Source organism: Carettochelys insculpta, chromosome 9 (genome assembly GCF_033958435.1).
Source record: "Carettochelys insculpta isolate YL-2023 chromosome 9, ASM3395843v1, whole genome shotgun sequence".
Taxonomy (NCBI): domain Eukaryota; kingdom Metazoa; phylum Chordata; order Testudines; family Carettochelyidae; genus Carettochelys; species Carettochelys insculpta.
The window spans coordinates 55,943,499-55,965,216 of record NC_134145.1 but is presented as its reverse complement, the minus strand read 5'-3'; the positions used below and the strand labels follow the sequence as shown (position 1 = coordinate 55,965,216).

Genomic DNA, 21,718 nt, shown 5'->3' with positions numbered 1-21,718 from the left:
GAAAGCAGGGCCAATCCTAATTTAATCATCCCAGCTGGGGCTTTGTCAAGCCAGGATTTAAAGACCTCTAGGGAAGGAGATTTTACCACCTCACTAGGTAGCCTATTCCAGAGCATCACCACTCTCCTATGAAATAGTTTTTCTTAATATCCAACCTAGACCACCCACACTGCAACTTGAGACCACTGCTCCTTGTTCTGTCATTTGCCGCCACTGAGAACAGTTTTTCTCCATCCTCTTTGGAACCCCCGTTTCAGGTATCTGAAGGCTGCTATGCAAATCTCATCTCATTCTTCTCTTCTGTAGACTAAATATGCCCAAATACCACAGCCTCTCTTCATAAGTCACGTGCTCCAGCATCCTAATCATTTTTGTCGCCCTCTGCTGAACTCGCTTTGGTGTATCCATATCCTTTTTCTAATGGGGGAGACCCAGACTTGGACCAGTACTCCAGATGTGGCCTTACCAGGGCCAAATAAAGGGGAATAATCACTTCCCTGGATCTATTGGCATCTTCCGTGGAACCAATGGCCACACACATTTCATGGCACAGGTTCATTATAGCAACTGTAGTGTGTGGGTGCATTTACATTGGAAAAAATAACACTGCAGCAAGTTTTAGAGCTTGGGTCTGCTGACTCAGTCTTACAGGACTTGCAAACAGAGTAAGAAATAGCGGTTTAGATATTCCCACTCTTGTTGGAGCTTGGGCTCTGAAACCAGCCAGAGGGTAAGTCTCAGAATCTGAGCTGCACTGCTATTTTTGCCCTATCGCATTAGCCACTGAGATGCACTTGCATTTTGTTTTTGTTTCTGTTTGTGAAATGTTAATGTACCCTGACTGTATGGGCACTTGAGGCACTGCCTCATAGCTGGGAGAAAAGGAAGACAATTACTACTTCTGACTCAGCGTTGTCTCCTGCATAAAATCCATTTACTCAGGCTGTAAAGAAAGCTGTTCACATTTCTCAGTGTATTATAGCACACACATGTAATAAAAAGTTGATAAGATGTGAGCTATGAGTTCTGGATAATTAACTAATGACACTAGACTAGGCAGCTATTATGTAAAAATCAATTTCTCTTGTAAATGTGCAATTGAAAAGTATTAAACAGAATATGAGGTTTCTTTTTTCTTTCTTTTAAGTCATGTAAGTGGGGTTTTAATTTTCATTTGCAAGAAAGAATATCCTTTGAAAGGGAAAGGCAGTATTTTTTTTTTTGGGAGTGGGGATTCCCTCAGAGTTCAGCACATAACTGCATTTTGCATTACCTTTTCTCCAGCTTGTTAACACATAAGGGCCACGTCTACACGTGCACGCTACTTCGAAGTAGCGGCGCCAACTTCGAAATAGCGCCCGTCACGGCTACACGTGTTGGGCGCTACTTTGAAGTTGAAATCGACGTTAGGCGGCGAGACGTCGAAGTCGCTAACCCCATGAGGGGATGGGAATAGCGCCCTACTTCGAAGTCGAACGTCAAAGTAGGGCACGTGTAGACGATCCGCATCCCGCAACATCGAAATAGCAGGGTCCGCCATGGCGGCCATCAGCTGAGGGGTTGAGAGACGCTCTCTCTCCAGCCCCTGCGGGGCTCTATGGGCACCGTGTGCAGCAGCCCTTAGCCCAGGGCTTCTGGCTGCTGCTGCTGCAGCTGGGGATCCATGCTGCATGCACAGGGTCTGCAACCAGTTGTCGGCTCTGTGGATCTTGTGGTGTTTAGTGCAAGTGTGTCTGGGAGGGGCCCTTTAAGGGAGCGGCTTGCTGTTGAGTCCGCCCTGTGACCCTGTCTGCAGCTGTTCCTGGCACCCTTATTTCGATGTGTGCTACTTTGGCATGTAGACGTTCCCTCGCAGCGCCTATTTCGATGTCGTGCTGCCCAACGTCGAAGTTGAACGTCGACGTTGCCAGCCCTGGAGGACGTGTAGACGTTATTCATCGAAATAGCCTATTTCGATGTAGCGTGCACGTGTAGACGTAGCCAAGGTGTGTCTACACTTGCAAGTACATTGAAAATTAGGATCAGAAGACCAAGTTCTTTCAAAGAAGCTGCGGAGCAACTCCCCCATTTTTTGAAGTCAGTCCTTTGTTCCCAGGATGGGAAAAGCACCCTCTTTCAAAGGATATTTTCAAAAGAGAGAAAGTGTAGATACTCCCCAGCCCACTCTTTTGAAAGAGCGGGTCCTCCATGGCTGGGATCAGCTGGCAGGTGGTAGCACCACTGAGAGCACAAGCAGAGCTCTATACTCCAGTGTCCGGCCTTGTTTCGGGATGCAGGCTCCCAGAAGGCCTCAGGCAGGAAGCTGAGAGCGTGCAGGCAGTAGGGAGCCATCCAGCAAGCGATGCTCCAGCCCACCTACCGACCTCCCTGGCACCATGGCCAGCGCCCCTGACCCTCCCCCCCACCCCAGAGACCCCCCAAGGGCACTGGGGAGCCCTCCCAGGAGGAGAGCCAGCCCCCCAGGCGCCGTGCCCCCTCCTGGATTGATGCTGAGCTGCAGGACCTCCTCACCCTCTGAGCAGATGAGGAGGTCCTGAAGCAGATGGGGGTCCGGCACCGAAACAGATGCGTTTGAGTGCCTCACCAAGGGCCTCACTGGCCAGGGTCACCCCACCCAGACCAGGTGAGGTCCAAAGTGAAGGAACTCCGGCAGGCCTACTGTCAGGCTTGGAACACGGCTGGGCAGTCGGGCAGCGCCCACCAGCTGCCCCTACTTTAAACATCTTGACAGGAGGCGGAACCCCCGGCTGTGTTTCTTGACATGGCGGACCCCCCTATGGAGCTGGAGGGGATGGGGACCGAGGGGAGGAATGCCCCAGACCTCCAGCCACCCGCAGGTGGCTGCCACAGATCCCAGACACCAGTAATGACGAGGGCTCGAGCGAGGGGGTCCTCATCATTGAAGTCCCCTCGGGCCCATCCAGCCTGGCCCCCTCAGATAGTGCGTCGCCTGAGCGCCTGGAGGGACCCACAGGTATGTACCATGTATGTGGGCGGCCATGGGGCCGGGGAGGGGGCACACAGTCCTGCCTGTGGTGGCTGCTGCCCACCCACAGGGACATCAGCCCCAGGGCATGGGTGGGCCAGAAGGCCCCACTGCCCTGGCCTCACAGGGCTGACGTGTGGCACTCAGCACCATGCAGCCCGGACAGTACCATGGGTCACCAGGCTGTGGAGGGACCGAGGGGGGCAGAGGAGAGCCAGTGCTCCCACAAACCAGACGGGGAACCACTGGGATGGAATGGCTGGGGTGGGGGGAGTTCAGGGGGTCCCTCACCAGGACTAATGGCCCATTCCTCTCCCCTTATGTCTCCACAGCTACAGTGGCTGGCAGCCAGACCAGCCCCATGACGGGCCCAGGGAGCCCTACCACGGAGGGTGAGGGGGAGCAGCCCAGGCTCCGGACGGGGACAGCACAGAGCCACCAGCGGTCCCTCCGCCAGTGCCACCAGGCCAGGGAGGAGGAGGCAGGGAACATGAGCCACATGGCCACCCTCAGGGAGTTGACGGGTATTGTGTGGGAGTGGCTTGCCATGGAGCGGCAGGCATGGGAGTGGGTGGCATCCAACCTGGACGCCCTCACCCAGGCTGTGGTCGGCCACGTGGCCCCTGCCGCTACTCCATCACGGGCCGCACCCACACCCTCCCTGTCACCCCTCCACCATCCGCCGTGCCCCCGTCACCTGTTCATCCCCTCCCCTGCCCCCCCCAGTGTTTCCCCCTCCCTGCCCCAATCCCCCATCCCCCTGTCTCCCCCTACAACAGCCCCCCTCCAAAGAAGCTGACCTTGAGGCCCTAGCTCCCTCCCCTCCTGCCCCCAGCCAGCCTTGTCGGCTTGGCCCACACCATGCTGGCCAGCTGGAGGTCGAGCTGCTGGCCCCCTCTCCCCCATGCTGAGCCCAGCACAGGTGGGGGGACCATCCCTGAGCCATGCCCCTACCTCGCCATGCTGCCAGCCCCAGCAGGTCCCCCGGAGACAGGGAGGAAGGGGCAGGCCACTGGCAATGGGGCTCCCAGCTATCGAGCCCCGTGGAGGGGTGACGCCCCCCCACCCCACCTCCCTGTTCACCCTCCCCCCACACAAGTAAATAGTTCTTCCCGTTCACCCTCCCTCCGCAAGTATATAGTTCCCCCTAGTAAATGAGGGACACAGTTTTGTTAAGCAAATAGTTTATTTTCTATGGCTTAACCTGTTTCCCCCATGCAAGTGTGCTTGTGTGGGGGAGTGTGTGTGCAGGGTGCAGGTGGTGGGGGGAGTGTGCAGGGTAGGGGGGGTTACCGTGGTCCCTGCTGAAAGACCTGGTACAGGGCCTCCCTTACATGCTCCCCATCCTGCTGGGCCTGGTGGCACGGGTTGGCAGGGGGCTGTTTGTACCCGTGCCCTGCCCTGGCGGCCCATCCCTGCATATGGGGCCCGTGTTTCGCCTCCACCAGGTTATGGAGGGTGCAGCAGGCCCTGACCATTGCCGGGACGTTGGGGAGGCCCACCTACAGCCTGGTGTAGAGGCATCTAAAACACCCCTTGAGGTGGCCGAACACCCGCTCCACGGTATTCCGGGTGCGGTTCAGCCACTCATTTAAAAAGGTCTTGGCTTGGCTGGGTGAGCCCCATGTATGACCGCATCAGCCTGGCCTGCAGCGGGTAGGCCGCATCCGCCAGGATGCAGAGCAGCATTGTCATGTCCCCAATGGGGAACTTCCACTGGGGGATGAAGGTCCCCTCAGCCATACAATGTTCCAGCCCTGAATTCTGGAAGACCCTCATGTTGTGTGCACAGCCAGACCAGCCCACGTAGATGTCGTGGAACTGGTCATTGGCATCAACCAAGGCCTGCAGGACCACCGAATGGTGGCCCTTGCGATTCACATAGGCCCCGCGGCTGTGCTCCGGGGCCCGGATGGCAATGGGGGTGCCATCCAGGGCCCTGAAGCAGTTGGGGAAGCCCAGCTCCTGGAATCCCTGGATGGCGTTGTCCAGGTCCCCGACATGAGCCAGCTGCCTCAGGAGCACCTTGTTGGTAGTCCGGACAACCTACAGGGCATAGGGGGTGTGCTCGTGAGCATGGGGTGGGATGCAGCTTGCCTGCCTATGCCCATCCCTGCCCCATCCCTGGGGTGCTCTCTCATGCCTGTCCCCATCCCTGCTCCTGTCCCCAGAGTGCCTGCTCTTCTCCTGACGGTGCCCGTTGCTAGGCTGACCCCCCGCCTCCCGTATGCAGTCTAGGTGTGAGCTGGGCATGGCTTACCTCAACGAGGATGGCCCCGACGGTGGCTTTGCCCACCCCGAACTGGTGGCCAACGGATTGGTAATTGTCCAGGGTGGCCAGCTTCCATAGGGCAATGGCCACCCTTTTGTGCAGGGGCAGCGCCGGCCTCAGATGTGTGTCCCGGTGTTCGAGGACTGGGGTCAGCCAGTGGCACAGCTCCAGGAACGTCCCCTTGGTCATCCTGAAGTTCTGTAGCCACCGGTCATCACCCCAGTCCTCCAGCACCAGCTGGTCCCACCAGTCACTGCTTGTGGGGAAGCTCCACAGACAGCAGATGACCCAGGGGACTGGCTGGGGACATTGCACCCTGAGGATGGCATCCAGGACAGTGGCTATTGTGCTGGCCACCTGGAGCCACTGCAGCACAGTGGCCAGGACCACAGCTGGGGCGCTGGCCGCAGCTGCAATTGGGGGTTGCTGCTTGGGGTCCCTGGGGGTCTGGAATGCCACCTCCGATGTCTCGTTCTCACTCTCTTGCTGTTGCTCTGCCTGGGGACAGGGTTGCTGGCCCTTGGCTTGTGCAGGCTCTGAAGTATGGAGCAGGGGGCCCTTTAAGGGGGCAGCGGGCGGCAGCCCTGGAAGGGCTCGTCCACTATGCAACCCTGACTCTGGCGTTTCCTGCCCCTGCTCTTTCGAAAGAGCACCCTGGCATATGTGGATGCTCTCTTTCGAAATTGTGCTGGAGGCCTGTCGAAAGAATGGACTGAATGTTCAGTCCCCACTGGTGTGTGTGGACGCTCCATTTCAGAAGACCATCTTTTGATGTTCTCTTTCGAAAGACTTTCTTTTGAAACAGAACTGTAGTGTAGATGCAGCCATTATGTCTAATCATTTTGTTCAGTCATGCCACAGAATTGAAAAGGCTTTCTTCTGGGCCAACGGAGGCATGCATCTCAATAGTCAGGAATATGAGGAAGGAAATGGAAAAAAATTATGAAAGTTCATTTGGATTTGGGTAAATCTGCCAGTTAAATTAAACAGTGAATCTGTAACACATACAGAGAGAGAGAGAGAGACTGGACAGTATACAGATAAACTCGGTGATTGTTTTGTGCTGGTACTTGGGACCAGCACCTAGGCAGCCTCAGCCGCAAGATTGGCTGGGAGCTTGGTGAGTACTGGCTCCTCATTTTTTTGTTCTGTTTTTTTTTTCTTCCCCTGAAAAAAAAAAGCATGGATAAACTCATATATAGTAGCTACCGTGTGTCAGATTTTTGCGTGCCGAAGATGACACAGACATTGCAAAGAACTTTTTCATCATGAGATATGTCACATAGAAAACAAAAGAGACTATGCAGTATGATTCTCGTTCCTCCGCGTATATTATGTCAATTCACAGTCCTGTGGTAACAATGTTGGGAAGGAGTAAGTATTGAACCTTTTATAAAAGCCAAATCATGTGGTCTTTACTTTAGTCTTAGTTGGACTAAACTTCCTTTAGACTTCAGTGGGATTTACACTCATTTAAAGTTAAGCCTGTCCTTGCATCTGCTTTGTTGAGGCAGGGTCCCAAAGGCTGTGCTTCGTTACTCGCCTTTTAACATAGATAGATAAGCACTGTGGGAAAAACATGATTGTACTGCAAAAGGCCAAGATCCACTGTGAGAGCGGATCAGCTGCATTCCAAGATATCAACTGCAAGCCTAGATTATTGTGTAATCAAAATTGCACTGTTTACATGTTTTGCTTAATAGAGATGATATTCCTTCTCTCTGGTACAGCAAGTTAATGGTGGGGTTTTTAGGTTTTCTAAAATCTATGTATGTATGTATGTATTTATTTATTTTGTAAATAAAGCTAACAAAAAACATTTTTATGATAGCTCTCATATGGGGGCACATTTACCTCCCTTCAAAATTGTTTGTTGGTGTTTATTTGGCTGATGTATTTTTCCAAGGAGATTTACAACATAAGGTTCCAACTTCAAGTATTGCTGCATATACTCATTTATTAACCCATTCATTTATAAGCCGACCTCCTAAGATAAATAAGCAAAAATGTCAACAACTGTGTGACTCTTTTGGAAGCTGACCCTATATTTCAGGGGTTGGCAAGCTTTGCTCACCTGTCAGGAGGGACCATTGGTTGGCCAGGAAGTTTTGTTTACCTGGAGGGTCTGCAGGCATGGAGTCCCTCAGCTCCCAGTGACCATAGCTTCCTATTTCTGTCCAGTGATAGTTTGGAGGAAGGATGTGCTGGCTGCTGTTTCCCACAGATCCCATGAGCCAGGAATGCAGATACTTCAGGTAAACAGAATGTCCTGGTCTGCCTGTGGCTTACTCTGATAGGATGGGAGCCAAGTTTGCCACCCCAGATCTACAATGACAACATATTCAATACTCAATTCAATAGAACTTAAAATGAGCAACCTTTGATTTTTGTTGGTAAGCAGATGCCTGCTCTTTGATGCTTCACTTTTTTACCAAAAATGTCAGCGTATGAATGAGTGTACACGGTATGCATTGTATATAATTGTGGATGATTTGACTGTAATGTTACAGAATTGAAGGTTGGAATTCAGTAATAATAAAGTTCAGTAATAATAGTTCAATATATTTAGTGAAATGATAAATGCAAGTGGAGTGCAGTGAATATGGCCATATCAAATTTATGGTTCATTTTGGTCAAGTTGATGCTTAGAGGAGTTTAAATAGTAAATTTTATGATTTCATGGAAATTTGTTTAAATTTGAAATTTGATGCTTTTGTAATTGTAGGGGTCCTGACTCAGAGGAGTTGGGGGGGGTTGTAAGGTGATTGTAGGAGGCTGTTGCAGTACTGAAACCCTTACTTCTGCACTGTTGCTGTCGGTGTCATTGCTTTCTGAGTGGGGCAGGTAGACAATGATGGCTGCTGGCTGAGATCCCAGCTCTGAAGGTAGAGCTGCTGACCACTGCAGCACAGAAGTAAGGATGACGTGGTAAAGTATTGCCACCTTTACTTCCGCCTTACTGCTGGTTGGGTGATGCCTTCAGACCTGGGTGCCCTGCCACCAGCAGCCACTCTCCAGCCGCCAGTGGCCACTCTGCTGCGACTGCTGAAGGCAGCACAGACGTAAGTGTGGCAATACTGTGGCCTGCCTAGAAGAACCTAACAACATTTCTACAGCTCCCTTTTTGGTCAGGACTCTCAATTTGGTGAACATTGGTATCTCCAGTGAAATCTGTATAATATAGAGTAAAAGCACTCAAAAGACCAGATGTGGCTTTGGGAACCAGAGTTCACAGTCCACGAAGCATTTTTTATGGTTGTGAATTACATAGTAGTGCCAAAATAAAATGCAGGCCTGACATTTAGAATTTAGCCAGGTAACTGGTGAGCATGAGGCTTACTGGCATGCACACTGGTTAACTAATCTCTGATTCACTCTCTTTCACTCCAGTGGCAGCCAGCCATGCCTAGCTGGAGCAGCCCTGACTGCGATGGGACCCTAGCCAGAGCAGAACCCCACTGCTGTACTGGGGCTGACAGCAGGACTCTGCAGCTGTAGCAGAGGACCTAGGTTAAAACAGTTAACTGGTTAAATGCTGTTGTTTAACCAGTTAACTATTTTAACATTCCTATTAGAATTAAACTTGTCTTTTTCATTTGCTCATATTATAATTATACATTACATATTATAATATTGCTTCCTTTTTGTATTCAGGTTATTAAGGTTACTGTTGTATTCTGTGGGATATTGATGCAGTATTTTAATTACACCACCACATTGACCTGGGCTACATTCTCTTCCCCCTTCTTCAAAGGTTCTGGTACCTATTGTCTCTATTTATGCACGGTTCTCAGGATTTGGTCTTAGATGAGGATATGCTAGCTTTGGACATGTCAGTGGCTCATACATGAATGAGTTCCTCCTCCTCTCAGTACAAGCATAGACTTTACTGCAGCAGAATACAATTCCTCAGTTTTTCATCCTGATCCCATAAAACACTACACTCAGGGCATCCCATAGACTTACCAGGCCTCTGGGCAAGGTGTGGGAGTAGGGTGGCGCTACATTCTCAGGAGGAGTGTGGCCTCAGGCAGAAGGGGCATGGCTAGTGGCTAGTCTTCTCTTGCCCGTCCCTCAGCCTTGCTCTTTTGCCCATTGCCCCCTTTGCCCCTCCTGTTGGTGGGGTTGACTACGCTGCTGTTGATTTTTTGTTAGTTCCAAATTCTCTTCAGTTCTGTAATCCTCATCTTATGCACTATTTTTATATTTTAAAATTGATTCATTTTTTCTTTCTGTAGTAGTAATAAGCATTTAAGTTACTCTGGACTCTCATTACATAGGTTAGAAATGTGTGAAACAATAGCTTCTCACAAATGGGAAGCTTACAGAGTTTCACAGCAGGAGACCCATTTTCCCAGGGAGACTCTGTGATGGCAGTAGTAGCTTGAAGGTTTGAATGATAGAAAACTTCAACACTTGAACTTAGTAGAAAACCTAAATAAAGGAGATGTGCTTTACACATCTAGATTTGGATCCCAGGTGCCTATGTATTTGGATCAAATTCCAGAGACAACAGAGTTCTTTGCTGGTGGCTCCCCATGAGACTTACTTTTTAGTCACTTTTGGAAGTGTTCTTTTCTAGAGTTTTTTTTCCAGAGTGGGTCTTAGGAGGAGAGTAGACTCTGAGTTAACTAGGGTCTATATCATTTAGGGCTTGACTGTTAATAGGCAGCATGTTTTTTTCCCCAGTCAGCTGCTTTTCCATTTATTGAAATGTACTGGTACAAAACTTTTTCTTGATTTCTTTCCGTTTTCTTGGTTCTCAGATGAGTACAGAATCAAACCAGTGGAAGAGGTCAAATACATGAAAAATGGGGGAGAAGATGATCAGAAAATAGCAGCCAGGAACCAGGAAAATTTGGTAAGGATTGAATGTATTGCTTACTTAATAAAATGAACATGAAATGAAATGAACATGGCTCTGATTTTGTAATGAAATATGCAGTGTATATTACATTTACGTGTATATTACATTTACATGCTGCCAATGTTTTTCCCAAAAATGCCATAACTATATATAGCTTGTAAGGGAAGTAAATGTATTACCTTTTCATGCTTGTCTTAGTTAATTAGTTTGTACTTGATCTTGTAAAGAGTGCTTCAATGGATGTAGTATTTGTATTCAACTTCTTTTCAAATACAAATCTATGCAGGTCATGATGGGTTTGTTGGTGTTCAAAGGAGTTCTTAGAAATACAGAAAGTCCTCAACACAATGGGTTATGTTCTGAACGTTCATTTGTAAGTCAGTTGCTTAGAGCTCAGAATACATTTTCCCATAGAAACAATGTTATAAATGGTAATTAGGTTCCCAGGCTAGCCCACCAAAGCTTATTTAACTCATAATGTAGCTGAAATACTGTATATTTGTACTGAAAAATATGTTAGTAGAAAATAATACTGTTACAATATTAGTAATAGTAATCAAACAAAACAGGAAAAACAATATGATTGGCTGAGAAATAGGGTTTTTTTATTAAGCTTGAATACTGGTGCTGGAGGAAAGTCTGGTTTAATTAGAATATGAGGAGGTTGGTGGAGATTCTGAAGGGCACATAAGGGCATCCCCCAACCACAGGGCCAGATTAACTCTTTTGAGTGCCCAGGGCTATAAGATTTTGGGGGGTGGTCCCTTGGATTCAAGATGGGACCAAAAGTGAAGGGTTCAGAGTAGGAGGTTTTTTTGGGGCTTAAACCACTATTTCTCCCCAGCTGCCAGCTGCAAGTTTGTCTCCTGCTCCTCCAGAGTCCTCCATCCTGTGCCCAAGCCTGTCACCACGTGCTGGAGAATGGGGTTGGGTACAACTCAAGGGAGTTTTGTGGGAGCAGGAGACTGTGGGCTGCCTGAGCTTACCGTAACTCATGGGTGGGGGCTTAGATCATGGATGGGGCTGGCTGCAGTCCTCCAGTGCACACGTTTCTGCCACCTGCACCAGCCTGCTTCCCTGAGGCTGCAGATGAGCATTCATATGTGCGAAGTTCATGACTAGGATATTCCTAACTCAGGGGTGGCTACTGCTGAAATTCACAGCTGATGAGAAGAACACTCTACTGCTTTAGGAACACATTTTATGATTTACTCTGTGCTTCCCTGCTGTGACTTTTAAAATTTGTAAAATCAGGTGCTCAAAATAAGTAATGTATCTCTAAGTAATTTGCCAAAATTCAGTGTGCTGAAATTTAATTGGAGATCAATTATTTTCTTGTTTATCATCAAATTAGTGTTGTCCTCCAGATTTATCCTCATATATAAAACCCAAGATTGCTTTTGTTTTTACTCATGGAGCATATCTGATATTTGTTTCCCCCGTCAGTTAAAAGTGAATTTTTCTATGTGAAATTACCATTACTGTTACTACTGTAAGGGCTTGTCTACCTGGTGAAAAAGTGAAGAGTATCTGGTGCAGAATAATTAGTGTGCATTAACTACTGTGCACTAGCTCCCTGCGTGGGCATTTACTTTATAGTGAGCATGCTTTTGTGTGTTCTAGTTGAATATATTTCTAAAGTGTATTAAACAAAATCGCACACGTGTGTCCATTCTCAGAGTTAGTGTGGAGTAGGCAATATGCTGTAATTTAAATTCACACCTTTGCTAACTCCATGCTAACTTTCCTATGTAGACAAGTTCTAATTATATTACTGTTTATTCTTAGGGGAAAAGAAACAGATTTAGTGAATCATGGCAGGCTTAACTTTCAGGGAAAGCATTTTCTTTCCTTTTTCATTTTAAATTTGAAATAAAGGGGGCTGTAGGAGTGATCCAATTACTACTTCCAAAGACATTTTAAAATGCTCTAGTTTGTCTATGTAACACTTCAGATTTCTAGGTCTGTTTTTTCAACTGACCTTTTTTTTCATACAGTTTTTTCCATTTCGGAATACTGAGGTAAGATTGGCCATTAATTTCAATGGAGCTATGACTATTAACACCAGTTGGGTGATCTCCCTGTCGGAGTAATTAGGTAGCTCTTGGAAATGGCACCATTTTAATATGTTTTCATCATTGATGGCCCAGGCAATCCCACTTACTGTTGATTTCTCTCCTAGTTGTGTATTTGGGAGTTTACGGTACCAAATAGCAGTACATTACTGTAGTAATCAGCTGTGTTTTACCTTCTTGTGTACAGGTCCAGCTTGATATTTTAGATTATGCTTGAAGACAACTGAACAGTACGAAATAGGTTTGCTCATCAGTCTCTACTCTAGATCTAAAATGTTCAGTTTGCAGTTCTGTATTGATGATGCTCCATTGGGCAGCACAAATTTAGCTTGAAGCTGGATGGTTTTTTAGTGTGCCTAAGAAACATTGCTGAGAACATCACCTTTTCTGTCAGTATCTAGTGCATTATAAATGTAAGCATGTTTATTTACTTTTGAGAAATGCTGTTGCAAACATTATCTCTAATTTTGGAGTCAGTGATGTTTTACTGGTAAGAGACATGGAGGAGGAACTGAGAGCTGCTACATGCTGGACCTCTATAATTCCCTGGTCCATCAACATCTATGTTCCTGCATCTGTGGTGCTCTGTGGCTGGAGCACTCACAGACAAAAACCAGGGGTCCCTACACTCAGCAATGCCTCCCCTCTCCTCCCAGAGTTTCTGATGCCCTGTTTGCATCAGAAGGGAGGGGGTGGAGTGGTGATGGGAGGGCACTCAGGGTGATGACAACATAGCTGTGGAGCCCCATGGCTGGCAGCAGAGCTGAGGGATCAGAAGTGGAACCTCACAGGTGTGTGGCTCTGCCCCCCAGGCCGTGGGGCTCCTGCCTCTTCCCCTGATAGCCAACCTGGCAGCCCTTGGCAGCAGATGAGCCAGCATTAACCTCCCTTGGTCTGGCAAATTCCCAGGTCAGATTAGTCAGGTACAGGGGGTACTGGGGAGGTTCAACCTGTATTAGTTTTTCTGGACAGTGGGAAGATTCTAGATTGGCTTCCAGCCATAAGAGGTACAACGTAATTTAGAGAAGAGTAGGATTCTATCTGAGTGACAATCAGGGAGAATTTAGAGAGGCTCGAGTAACTTTAAGATGTCTGGGTGACATCTTAGAAAGTAGCTAGATAATCTTTTGCTTTGTTGCTGCCTTCTTTTTATTATAATTTATAGTTCTTGTATTGGGTATATTTATTAAAAGAGACATTTCTGTAGAACAGTTAAATGTTGTGTTTATGATGTACTGAGAGGTTGATTTTGAGTGGGATTGCAGTTTTGTTGGGGAAAAAGTTTCAATAAGAGAACTGGGGAAAATCAGAACCATAGGACAGTTTGATACAACTGTCCCGTGCCATGTGCTTTTGGGGGGTCCTGCGGCAGCCACCTCAATGGTCTTGTTGATGGGACCTGTGGGAGGGGAGCCTAATGTGGTGTGGAAGCAGGGGTTAGTGTAGCCAGACAGAGTCTCCCCCTTACAAGCCAGCTTGCTCGTTGCCCCCCGCCACTGAGGAGCACACAGGGCACGGAAATGGCTGCTGACAGCACAGTCTTTGATGCCCTCATTGAGGCCCAGATATGCTAGCTTATCGTGACCCTGAGAAGCAGAAAGTACAGCTAGAAGGCTAACAGCCCAGACTGTCAACATGAGAGGAGGGGGGGGGACCCTAAGAAATCACCCCAGCTGGCACTGATCAATATGATGCACACACACAATCACCCAGAAGGGGACGTGCCCCGCCCGCACAAAAGAATGTCCTGTACTCCTAAATTGTTTATCTCTTGTCTTACAAGTGCAAACTAAGTAGAAATGCCCTTGTAACAAACTGGAGTCACAAAGACAGACCAGTATGATCTGGCACCATAGATAAGAAAGAGAATACATAACCCAAAAGGGGTATAAAAGATGGGTCCAGCAGAACTCTAACTTTGAGTGCATTCCACCAACTACCTGCTGGTCGGGTCAGGTGGTTGCCTCCCAAGGTCCACTACTGGGGACGCCCAACCTCGTATTCGTCTTTCCGTGGAATTGAGTGACCGATCCGGCTTGGCTACGCTGGTATCGAGAGACGCAGAGAGGGTAAGATACACCCATGCTAGGTCTCTGACTTTTTTTTGTGCACAGCTAAAGAATTAGAGCTCTGTAACTAGATGTCATTGTGCCAAGATATCATTGTGTTAGATGGTAACAGATATCTTTGTATTGGATTGTAACGTAACTTGTTAACACCTGTACTTTGCTAGCATATAAGAAGTAAACAATAGCCTTTTGTAACCGCACGCTTATAACTGTAGCTTTAATAAACTTGTAACTAGTTAAGATCCAAGCCTAACTATTTTGTTAACCCTTTTGTCACTGCAACACAGCCGGCATAGTGGAGCACAGTGAGCGGGGAGAGGGAAGTAGGGTGGAGTGGAGCAGGCTGCCGGGGCTGCTGCAGCAGTGCGTGGGTGTGCAACCTCTGCTGCCATGCTGTGCCTGGACCTCCAGTAATCCTCCCATTTGTGTTGCTTGTGGGAGGGGGCTTTGGGCAAGGGGAGGCAGGAAGGGCAGGATGGGTGGAGGCACAGCAGGAGTGGAGTTTGGAGGAAGTGGTGAGGGGGGTGAGGTGGGGTGGAGCGGAGGTGGGGCAAGACCTTTGGCTGGGGGGGTGGCCCTGAGCCCAGCACCCCCTGGGACAACTGTGGAAAATGATATCCCCTTAATCTATAGAAATCTACAAAGTGAGACCCTTCGCAGAGAGGATGTTTATACTTGATATGGATTTTTTAAAGGATAAAGAAAATGTCTAAGATATCAAGACAGTTTGTTTTTCACTTTTCTCTCATTCTAGGTCCATTATGAGAACACTCGCCCTTTTGCAAGAAATGTGTGCAGTTTGGTATTCTTAGGAATTGACAGCACATTGACATTTTAGATTTTTAAAGCTGAAACTTCCTTGTAATAAACTAATTAAGGTTACAACTTAAAAGATAGGTTAAGTCATGTGTCACTAAGGCTTTAGTTTTCCTAATGGTTGTGCAGTTGACAATCATCGTTCTTTTAATTTTCACTCTTCATGAAGCACTTACAGGCAATTGAAGTTTTAGGAACAAGAAAACTGGGAGAATCTTTAAAAACTGCAACCCAGTCCTTTTTTCAATCCCACATTTCTGCTTTGTCATTATGCTCCCTGAACTCAGTCTCCTGTGGCTCAGGAATTAAGATGGGCAGTGTAGCTTATATTTACTGTATTGTGCTTCAGTCAGTTTGTGTTACCTTTGCCTGAGGTAGTTCTGCTTGAATTTCCTGTTTGATCTTAATTACCCATGAAAGTGACTGGTACAGGTGAATTCTTACTGAAATTTATCCTGTCCTCTCCCCTCCACTCTTGTGCTTCAGCAAAACAAGAGATACAGCATAAGCTTTTCAATATTCAGGTGCAACTGCATCCATGTATTTGTGTGAGCATTATGTATACACACACAGAGTCATATAGGTACCTAAAACTGCTTAGTACGTACAAATACATGATTGGCACAGACACACAAATGAACTGTGCAAGGCTGTTTCACCAAATTTACAATATTTTAATATTTTAAAAGGCAAACATAGTCTTGGTTGAAGACATCATGCTGGTCTGATTGGAATAAATAACACAGCTTTAAAGACCCATTAGTCTTTCGTTTAGAAAGAATTGATTGTTTAGCTTGACAGCATTTATTAGGTGTACAAAAGTATCATCATAACAGACTAATTAACATTCATAATAGGACTAAGTTAATTGTCCTCATTTACATACTCATGGACTGCTGGAGGCATTTCATTGTGAAATTACACATGTGAATAAGGTAAAATACCTTAAAGGTAAAGTACCTTGTACTCATGCAGCTTCGCATTCTTTTTCCAAAATGTAATAAGCTCTATGAGGTTTAATTTGAAACATTTTGCTAAAAACACAGATTCCTCTTTCCATAATTATCTTACATTTTCATCCATTTAACTCCGTAATACTTGGGTGGGGCATTTCTTAGATATTTTTCCAATTTCTAGTTGTCAAAATCTGTACTTGAAATGTATCAACATACTAGAAGACTTTCCTGGCTGTGCCTGGGTCTGGGGCCAGCCCAGGGCATTGGGAACTACATGGCTCACCTGCTGGCTTCTCTCAGGGGCTGGCGTGGGAGGTGTGGAACGGTGGCCATGGAACGGTGGCCGTGGGGTGGCAAGGACTGTGCATCATCCAGTAGCTGATCTTTGGGCAGGCTGGGGTGGCAGGGGCCATGCTGCTATTCAGTGGGCATGCTAGTTATGACAAGGAGCTGCATACCAAATGTGGTGGTCCTAGCTCTTTCTGTTTAGGAGGAATTCTTAAACAAACAGTCTCAGGAAAGGACATACACACGCACAAACAGACTCTCAAATTCTCCAAATTATATAGTAGGTAGCTCGTAATGGCTATGTGCTGGGATTTGCACAGTTTGTCACCTAAACCTACAAGTTTGACACAAGCATCTATAATGGTTTGAGAGAAGTTAAGTACTAAGATAGCAGGGAAGTTACAGGTCATGGCTAAGACAAATTTACAGAGGAATTTGTAGAAAGTTAAATGAGAAAAGCCTATGTACCTGATTGTTGTCAATATCTCAGTCTCAGTTTCATGAGGGGGGAAAAAATCACTTGTTTTTCTTTGAAGATTTATTGGTTTCCACCGCAGTTACTAGAGAATGTAATTTGTGCCCTGCATAACCATGTTGTTAGTTTTAGGCTATGCTTTGAACTCGGACCAGATTCTAGTCTCAGTTGGACCCATGCAATCTACTTAAATGATAGTATTTCAGAATTGCAGTTGGCAGTCTTCTGTAGCTGATCAGTTGTCATCATAATCAGTGATAATGCTTTTTTAAAAAGTAATAGCTAGGAAATAAATTAATTGTATCAAGTTAAAACCCAGTAGAAAATGATGATACTTCAAAGATTTATTTAGCACCTTTAATAAATATCATATTAAATGTCTTAAGTATTAAAATTATATATATATGTAATATTTTGTATAAGAACAGCCATACTGGGTCTGACCACAGGTCCATATCAACCAGTATCCTGCTGTCTGACAGCGGCCAATTCCAGATGCAACCAGAGAGGGTGAACAGAACAGGCAATCACCGAGTGATCCCTCCCCCATCATCCGTTTTCAGCCTCTGACAAACAAAGACTAGTGATGCTATTCCTGTCCATCCTGGCTAATAAGTATTGATGGACCTAACTTCCCTGAAGTTATCTAGCTCTTTTTTGAATCCTGATAAAGTTCTGGTCTTCACAACATCCTCTGGCAAGGACTGTGTGCCATGTGAAGAAAAACTTCTTTTTGTTTCTTTTAAACCTGCTGCCTATTAATTTCATGTGGTGATTCCTAGTTCTTATTTTGTGGGAAAAAGTAAGCAACTTTTCCTTATTTATTTTCCCCATACCTTTCATGATTTTGTAGACCTCTATCTTATCCCCATTTAGTCTCGTCTTTTCTAAGCTGAAAAGTTCAAGTCTTTTTAATCTCTCTTCATATGGCACATGTTCCAAACCCCTAATTATTTCTGTTGCCCTTTTTTGTACTTTTCCAATGCCAATATATCTTTTTTTAGATGAAGGGACCACATCCGTAGGCAGCATTCAAGATGTTGGTGTACCAAGGATATAAATAGAGGCAGTAAGATATTCTTTGTCTTGTTCTCTATCCCTTTTAAAATTACTTTTATCATTCTGTTTGCTTTTTGACTGCTACTTCACATTGAGTAGGTGTTTTCAGAGAACTATCCATAATGACTCCAAGATCTCTCCCTTGAGTGATTACAGCTAAATTAGTCCTTATTTTGTATGTGTAGTTGGGATTAGTTTTTTCAATGTGCATTACTTTACATTTACCCACATTAAAATTGTTTTGCCATTTTGTAGCCTAATCACCTAATTTTGTGAGGTCCTTTTGACATTCTCTAAGCTCTGTTTTGTTCTTAATTGTCTTGAGCAGTTTAGTATCAACAGACTTTTCCATCTCACTCTTTACCCTGTCTCCAAATCATTTTTAAATATGTTGAATAGGATAAGTCCTGGTACAGACTCTTGTGGGGTGGAGGGGACCACCACCACTAGTTACCTCTCCATTCTAAAAACCTACCATTTATTCCTATCCTTTGTTTCCTGCCTTTTAACCAAGTATCAGTCCAGGAGAGGACCCTTCCTCTTAACCCAGGACTGCATACTTTACTTAAGAGCCTTTTGTGAGTTACCTTGTCAAAGGCTTTCTGGAAGTCTCAGTACACTGTATCCACTGGATCCTGCATATCCACGTGCTTGTTTACCTGCTCAAAGCACTCTAGCAGATTAGTAAAGCATGATTTCCCTTTAAATAAACCATCTTGATTTTTTCCCCCAACAAATTCTTCATGGGTGTGTCTGACAAGTCTATTGTTTGCTATAGTTTCAACTAATTTGCCCGATACAGACGCGAGACTTACCACTCTATGATTGCCAGGATCACATCTAGAGCTCTTTTTAAATATTGTCATCCCATTAGCTATATTCCAGTCTTTAAGTACAGAACATGATTTGAAGGATGGGTTACAAACCACGCTCAATAGTTCCACAATTTCACATTTGAGCTCTTTCAGAACTATTGGGTGAATGCCATCTGTTCCTTGTAACTTGTTACCGTTAAGTTTATCAGTTTGTTCCAAAACCTTCTCTAATGACAACTTCAGCTGAGACAGTTCTTCAGATTTGTCACCTAAAAAGAAAGGCTTAGGTTTGGGAATCTTCCTAACATCCTCAGGCTAGAAGAGTGAAGCAAAGAACTTATTTAGTTTCTCTGCAATTACCTTATCATTTTTAGTGCTCCTTTAGCATCTCAGTCATCCAGTGACCCCACTGGTTGTTTAGCAGGCTTCCTGCTTCTGATGTACTTAACAACATTTTGCTTTTACTTTTTGAATTATTAGCTAGCTGTTCTTCAAACTCCTTTTTGGTTGTTCTTCATAAGAGATAAGAGCCAGAAATAGGATAAAAAAGATAGAGCCAAAAATGTACGGATTCATTTGCTGCATTGTCTTCTCATCATTTGCAGGACAGCCATTCAAGATCTGCTTGTGGTAATGGACAGATTTCCCCAACCATCCTCTGAGTTTTTTTGGTTTAGGGGGTGTAGCCAACCAGGCTCGGGTTCCCCAGAAACGAGGCTGCACCCAGAAGGCGAGTGCTATATTTGGTTTATTGAAAGCGCGTGACACCCGCGACGGGAGCCCCGGAGACACCGCAGTCACTAGTGGGGAAAAACCTGACGGGTCGGAGCTTCGCTCGGAGAGAGGCTCTGTAACAGGTCTGCTAACACTAGCTGATAAAGCTGAACTCATTAACATAAGATTGCCTAAAATTGACTATGCATTTCTTATCACTATCTCTTGTGGCCTACTGCCAGTGTAGCCTTGAAGTCTTGGCAAGCGCGCCTTGTTCTGCAGTAGTTCCCCTGGCAGTTATTTTGCGGCTTTTCACCTTGCACAGACTGGTCTGTTTAGATTCTCCTGAGGATTCAAAGAGGGGTCGGACTGCACTCTCAACCGCTGCAATGTCTTCTCACACCCTACCAGGGGGCAGGAGGGGTTGTTTTTAAATCACCTGCTTTGGGGAAAAGAAAACAAATCAGAAGCACCTTCAATTAACTTTGTCATTGACTTGTATGGAATAAGGCCTTTTGGAAGGGCATATGAATATGAGTGGCCATACTGGGTCAGACGAGTGGTCTGTCTAGTCCATTATCCATTTTCCGACAGCGGCCAGAGGGAACAATTAAGTTATCCATTGTCTGTCGCCCATAGTACGGCAGAGATATTTTCCTGTAGTCTTTATTGATACACACTGGGCTGCTGTCCCTCATTTCCCCTGCCCCACAATTTTGTCTGTCTCTCTTCCCCATGTATGTTTGGCTTTTGATTTTTCCCAGGAGGTGAAAAACCACTTACCAGATTTTCAGCTCAGTTCCTCATTTTTGGGATTGAGCCTCCACTTACAGGTGTAGTTAGTACATCAGAGGCATAGATAATTAAAATTACTTAAGTAATAGTTAAAACTACTTAAGTACTTGAAAGTACTTAAAATACTTAATTTTAAGTAGAATTATAACATTTGATATTCTGTTTCACTTGCGTTTCTGAATGGAAAGAGATGTACTTGGAGTTGAACTAGAAATGCAGGGAAAAGGTGTAATGAACATATTTTAAACAATTCGTGCTATTTCTTATTTCCTTATTTAAATAATCTATTTTGAGAACTGCTGTGATGCTCTAAAGATGATTTCTCCTAATGAGCTTATGCCAGTTTAACTAATTTCAGTTATGGGTCATAGCCTATTACTTAAAGATCAAAGCAAATTATTACATTAAGTATTAATTTAAATTCTCATCGAAAGTTTAGGTGAGGAAGGATGAGTTCTCTTTAGTGACTGTCACTTGAAGCAAAATAAATTCATTCTATTACTGGATATTTCGACGGGGCAGAAAAGTATATACAGATATGGGAACAAATATCTTGATTTAAAATTAATATTTATTTAAATATTGACACATCATTATGAAAAACCTTGCATTGCTTAAGATACTGTTGATCTGTTCACAGATTGCTTTTTATAGTGGTATGGGTACACACTCATTTTTAAAGTACAGAATATTAAAAAAACCAAGTGATATTTCTTGTGGCCTTGAAAATGTAATTTTACAGGGAAATCCAGTATTCACATGCAGTTACACGTCTTTCAGTGTTTGTAAAACAGTTCTTTTATGCCATTTCCCATCAAATAGGCTTTGGTCAAACTCATGCCTTTACCTGTAGTTTTTTTATTTTGTACCCTTATTTTCTATTACTCATATACTATGTTTATCTTTGTATCTATTAAAATAATTTGAAATAAACAGGAACATTTTAATACTTATGCTCTGATCCCTTGCCTCATTTTAGATCATTCAGTTTGATTAATCTTTTGTGTAATAAAGGAAGGAATAATTTTCCAGTAAAACTTTTAAATACCTATTGTGTATTATACTTCACTGTTATGAAACATGGCAAATTTTTGTAAAGTGTTCAGTTGCTTTAAATGCAAATACATGTCCAAGCTGTCACTTCGATTAGACAGTTTCTCTACAGAAAGTTACTGCTGTCAGGGGAAATTTTAGAAAAGTAGCATTTTTAGGGACAGCTGTATGACAGAACAACAGTTTTTCCCTTTAGACCCCGAATAAAAAGACATCTAGTTTACTTTATGAAACTGACCACTTACACCTGGGACAGATATTAATTTTTTCTTTTTTTTGTTGGTGAAATGACCATTCTGTGACTGTATCTAGCTAGTTTTCACTGCTGGTACCTTGGAGAGAGAGAACAAAAATTCATTTGTGAAACAGGAAAATAAACCTCATTTATAGGGTCATGGTCAATAAAGGACAAGATACTATGTACCATTTTTAATGTGTTAAGTATCCTAATCCATGCCTGGCAGTGCCCTTGACTTTG

At 45.0% G+C, this 21,718-nt stretch overlaps 1 protein-coding gene across 2 annotated transcripts in view; it reads left to right on the top strand.

Moving 5' to 3' along the window:
* The window catches only part of C9H1orf21 (chromosome 9 C1orf21 homolog), a 187,135-nt gene that overhangs the window by 112,456 nt on the left and 52,961 nt on the right, over positions 1-21,718 (top strand). For both annotated transcript variants that reach the window (XM_075002625.1, XM_075002626.1), the window contains exon 3: positions 10,025-10,119. In XM_075002625.1, the coding sequence (XP_074858726.1) occupies positions 10,025-10,119 (95 nt within the window). The remainder of the gene's footprint in view (positions 1-10,024; positions 10,120-21,718) is intronic.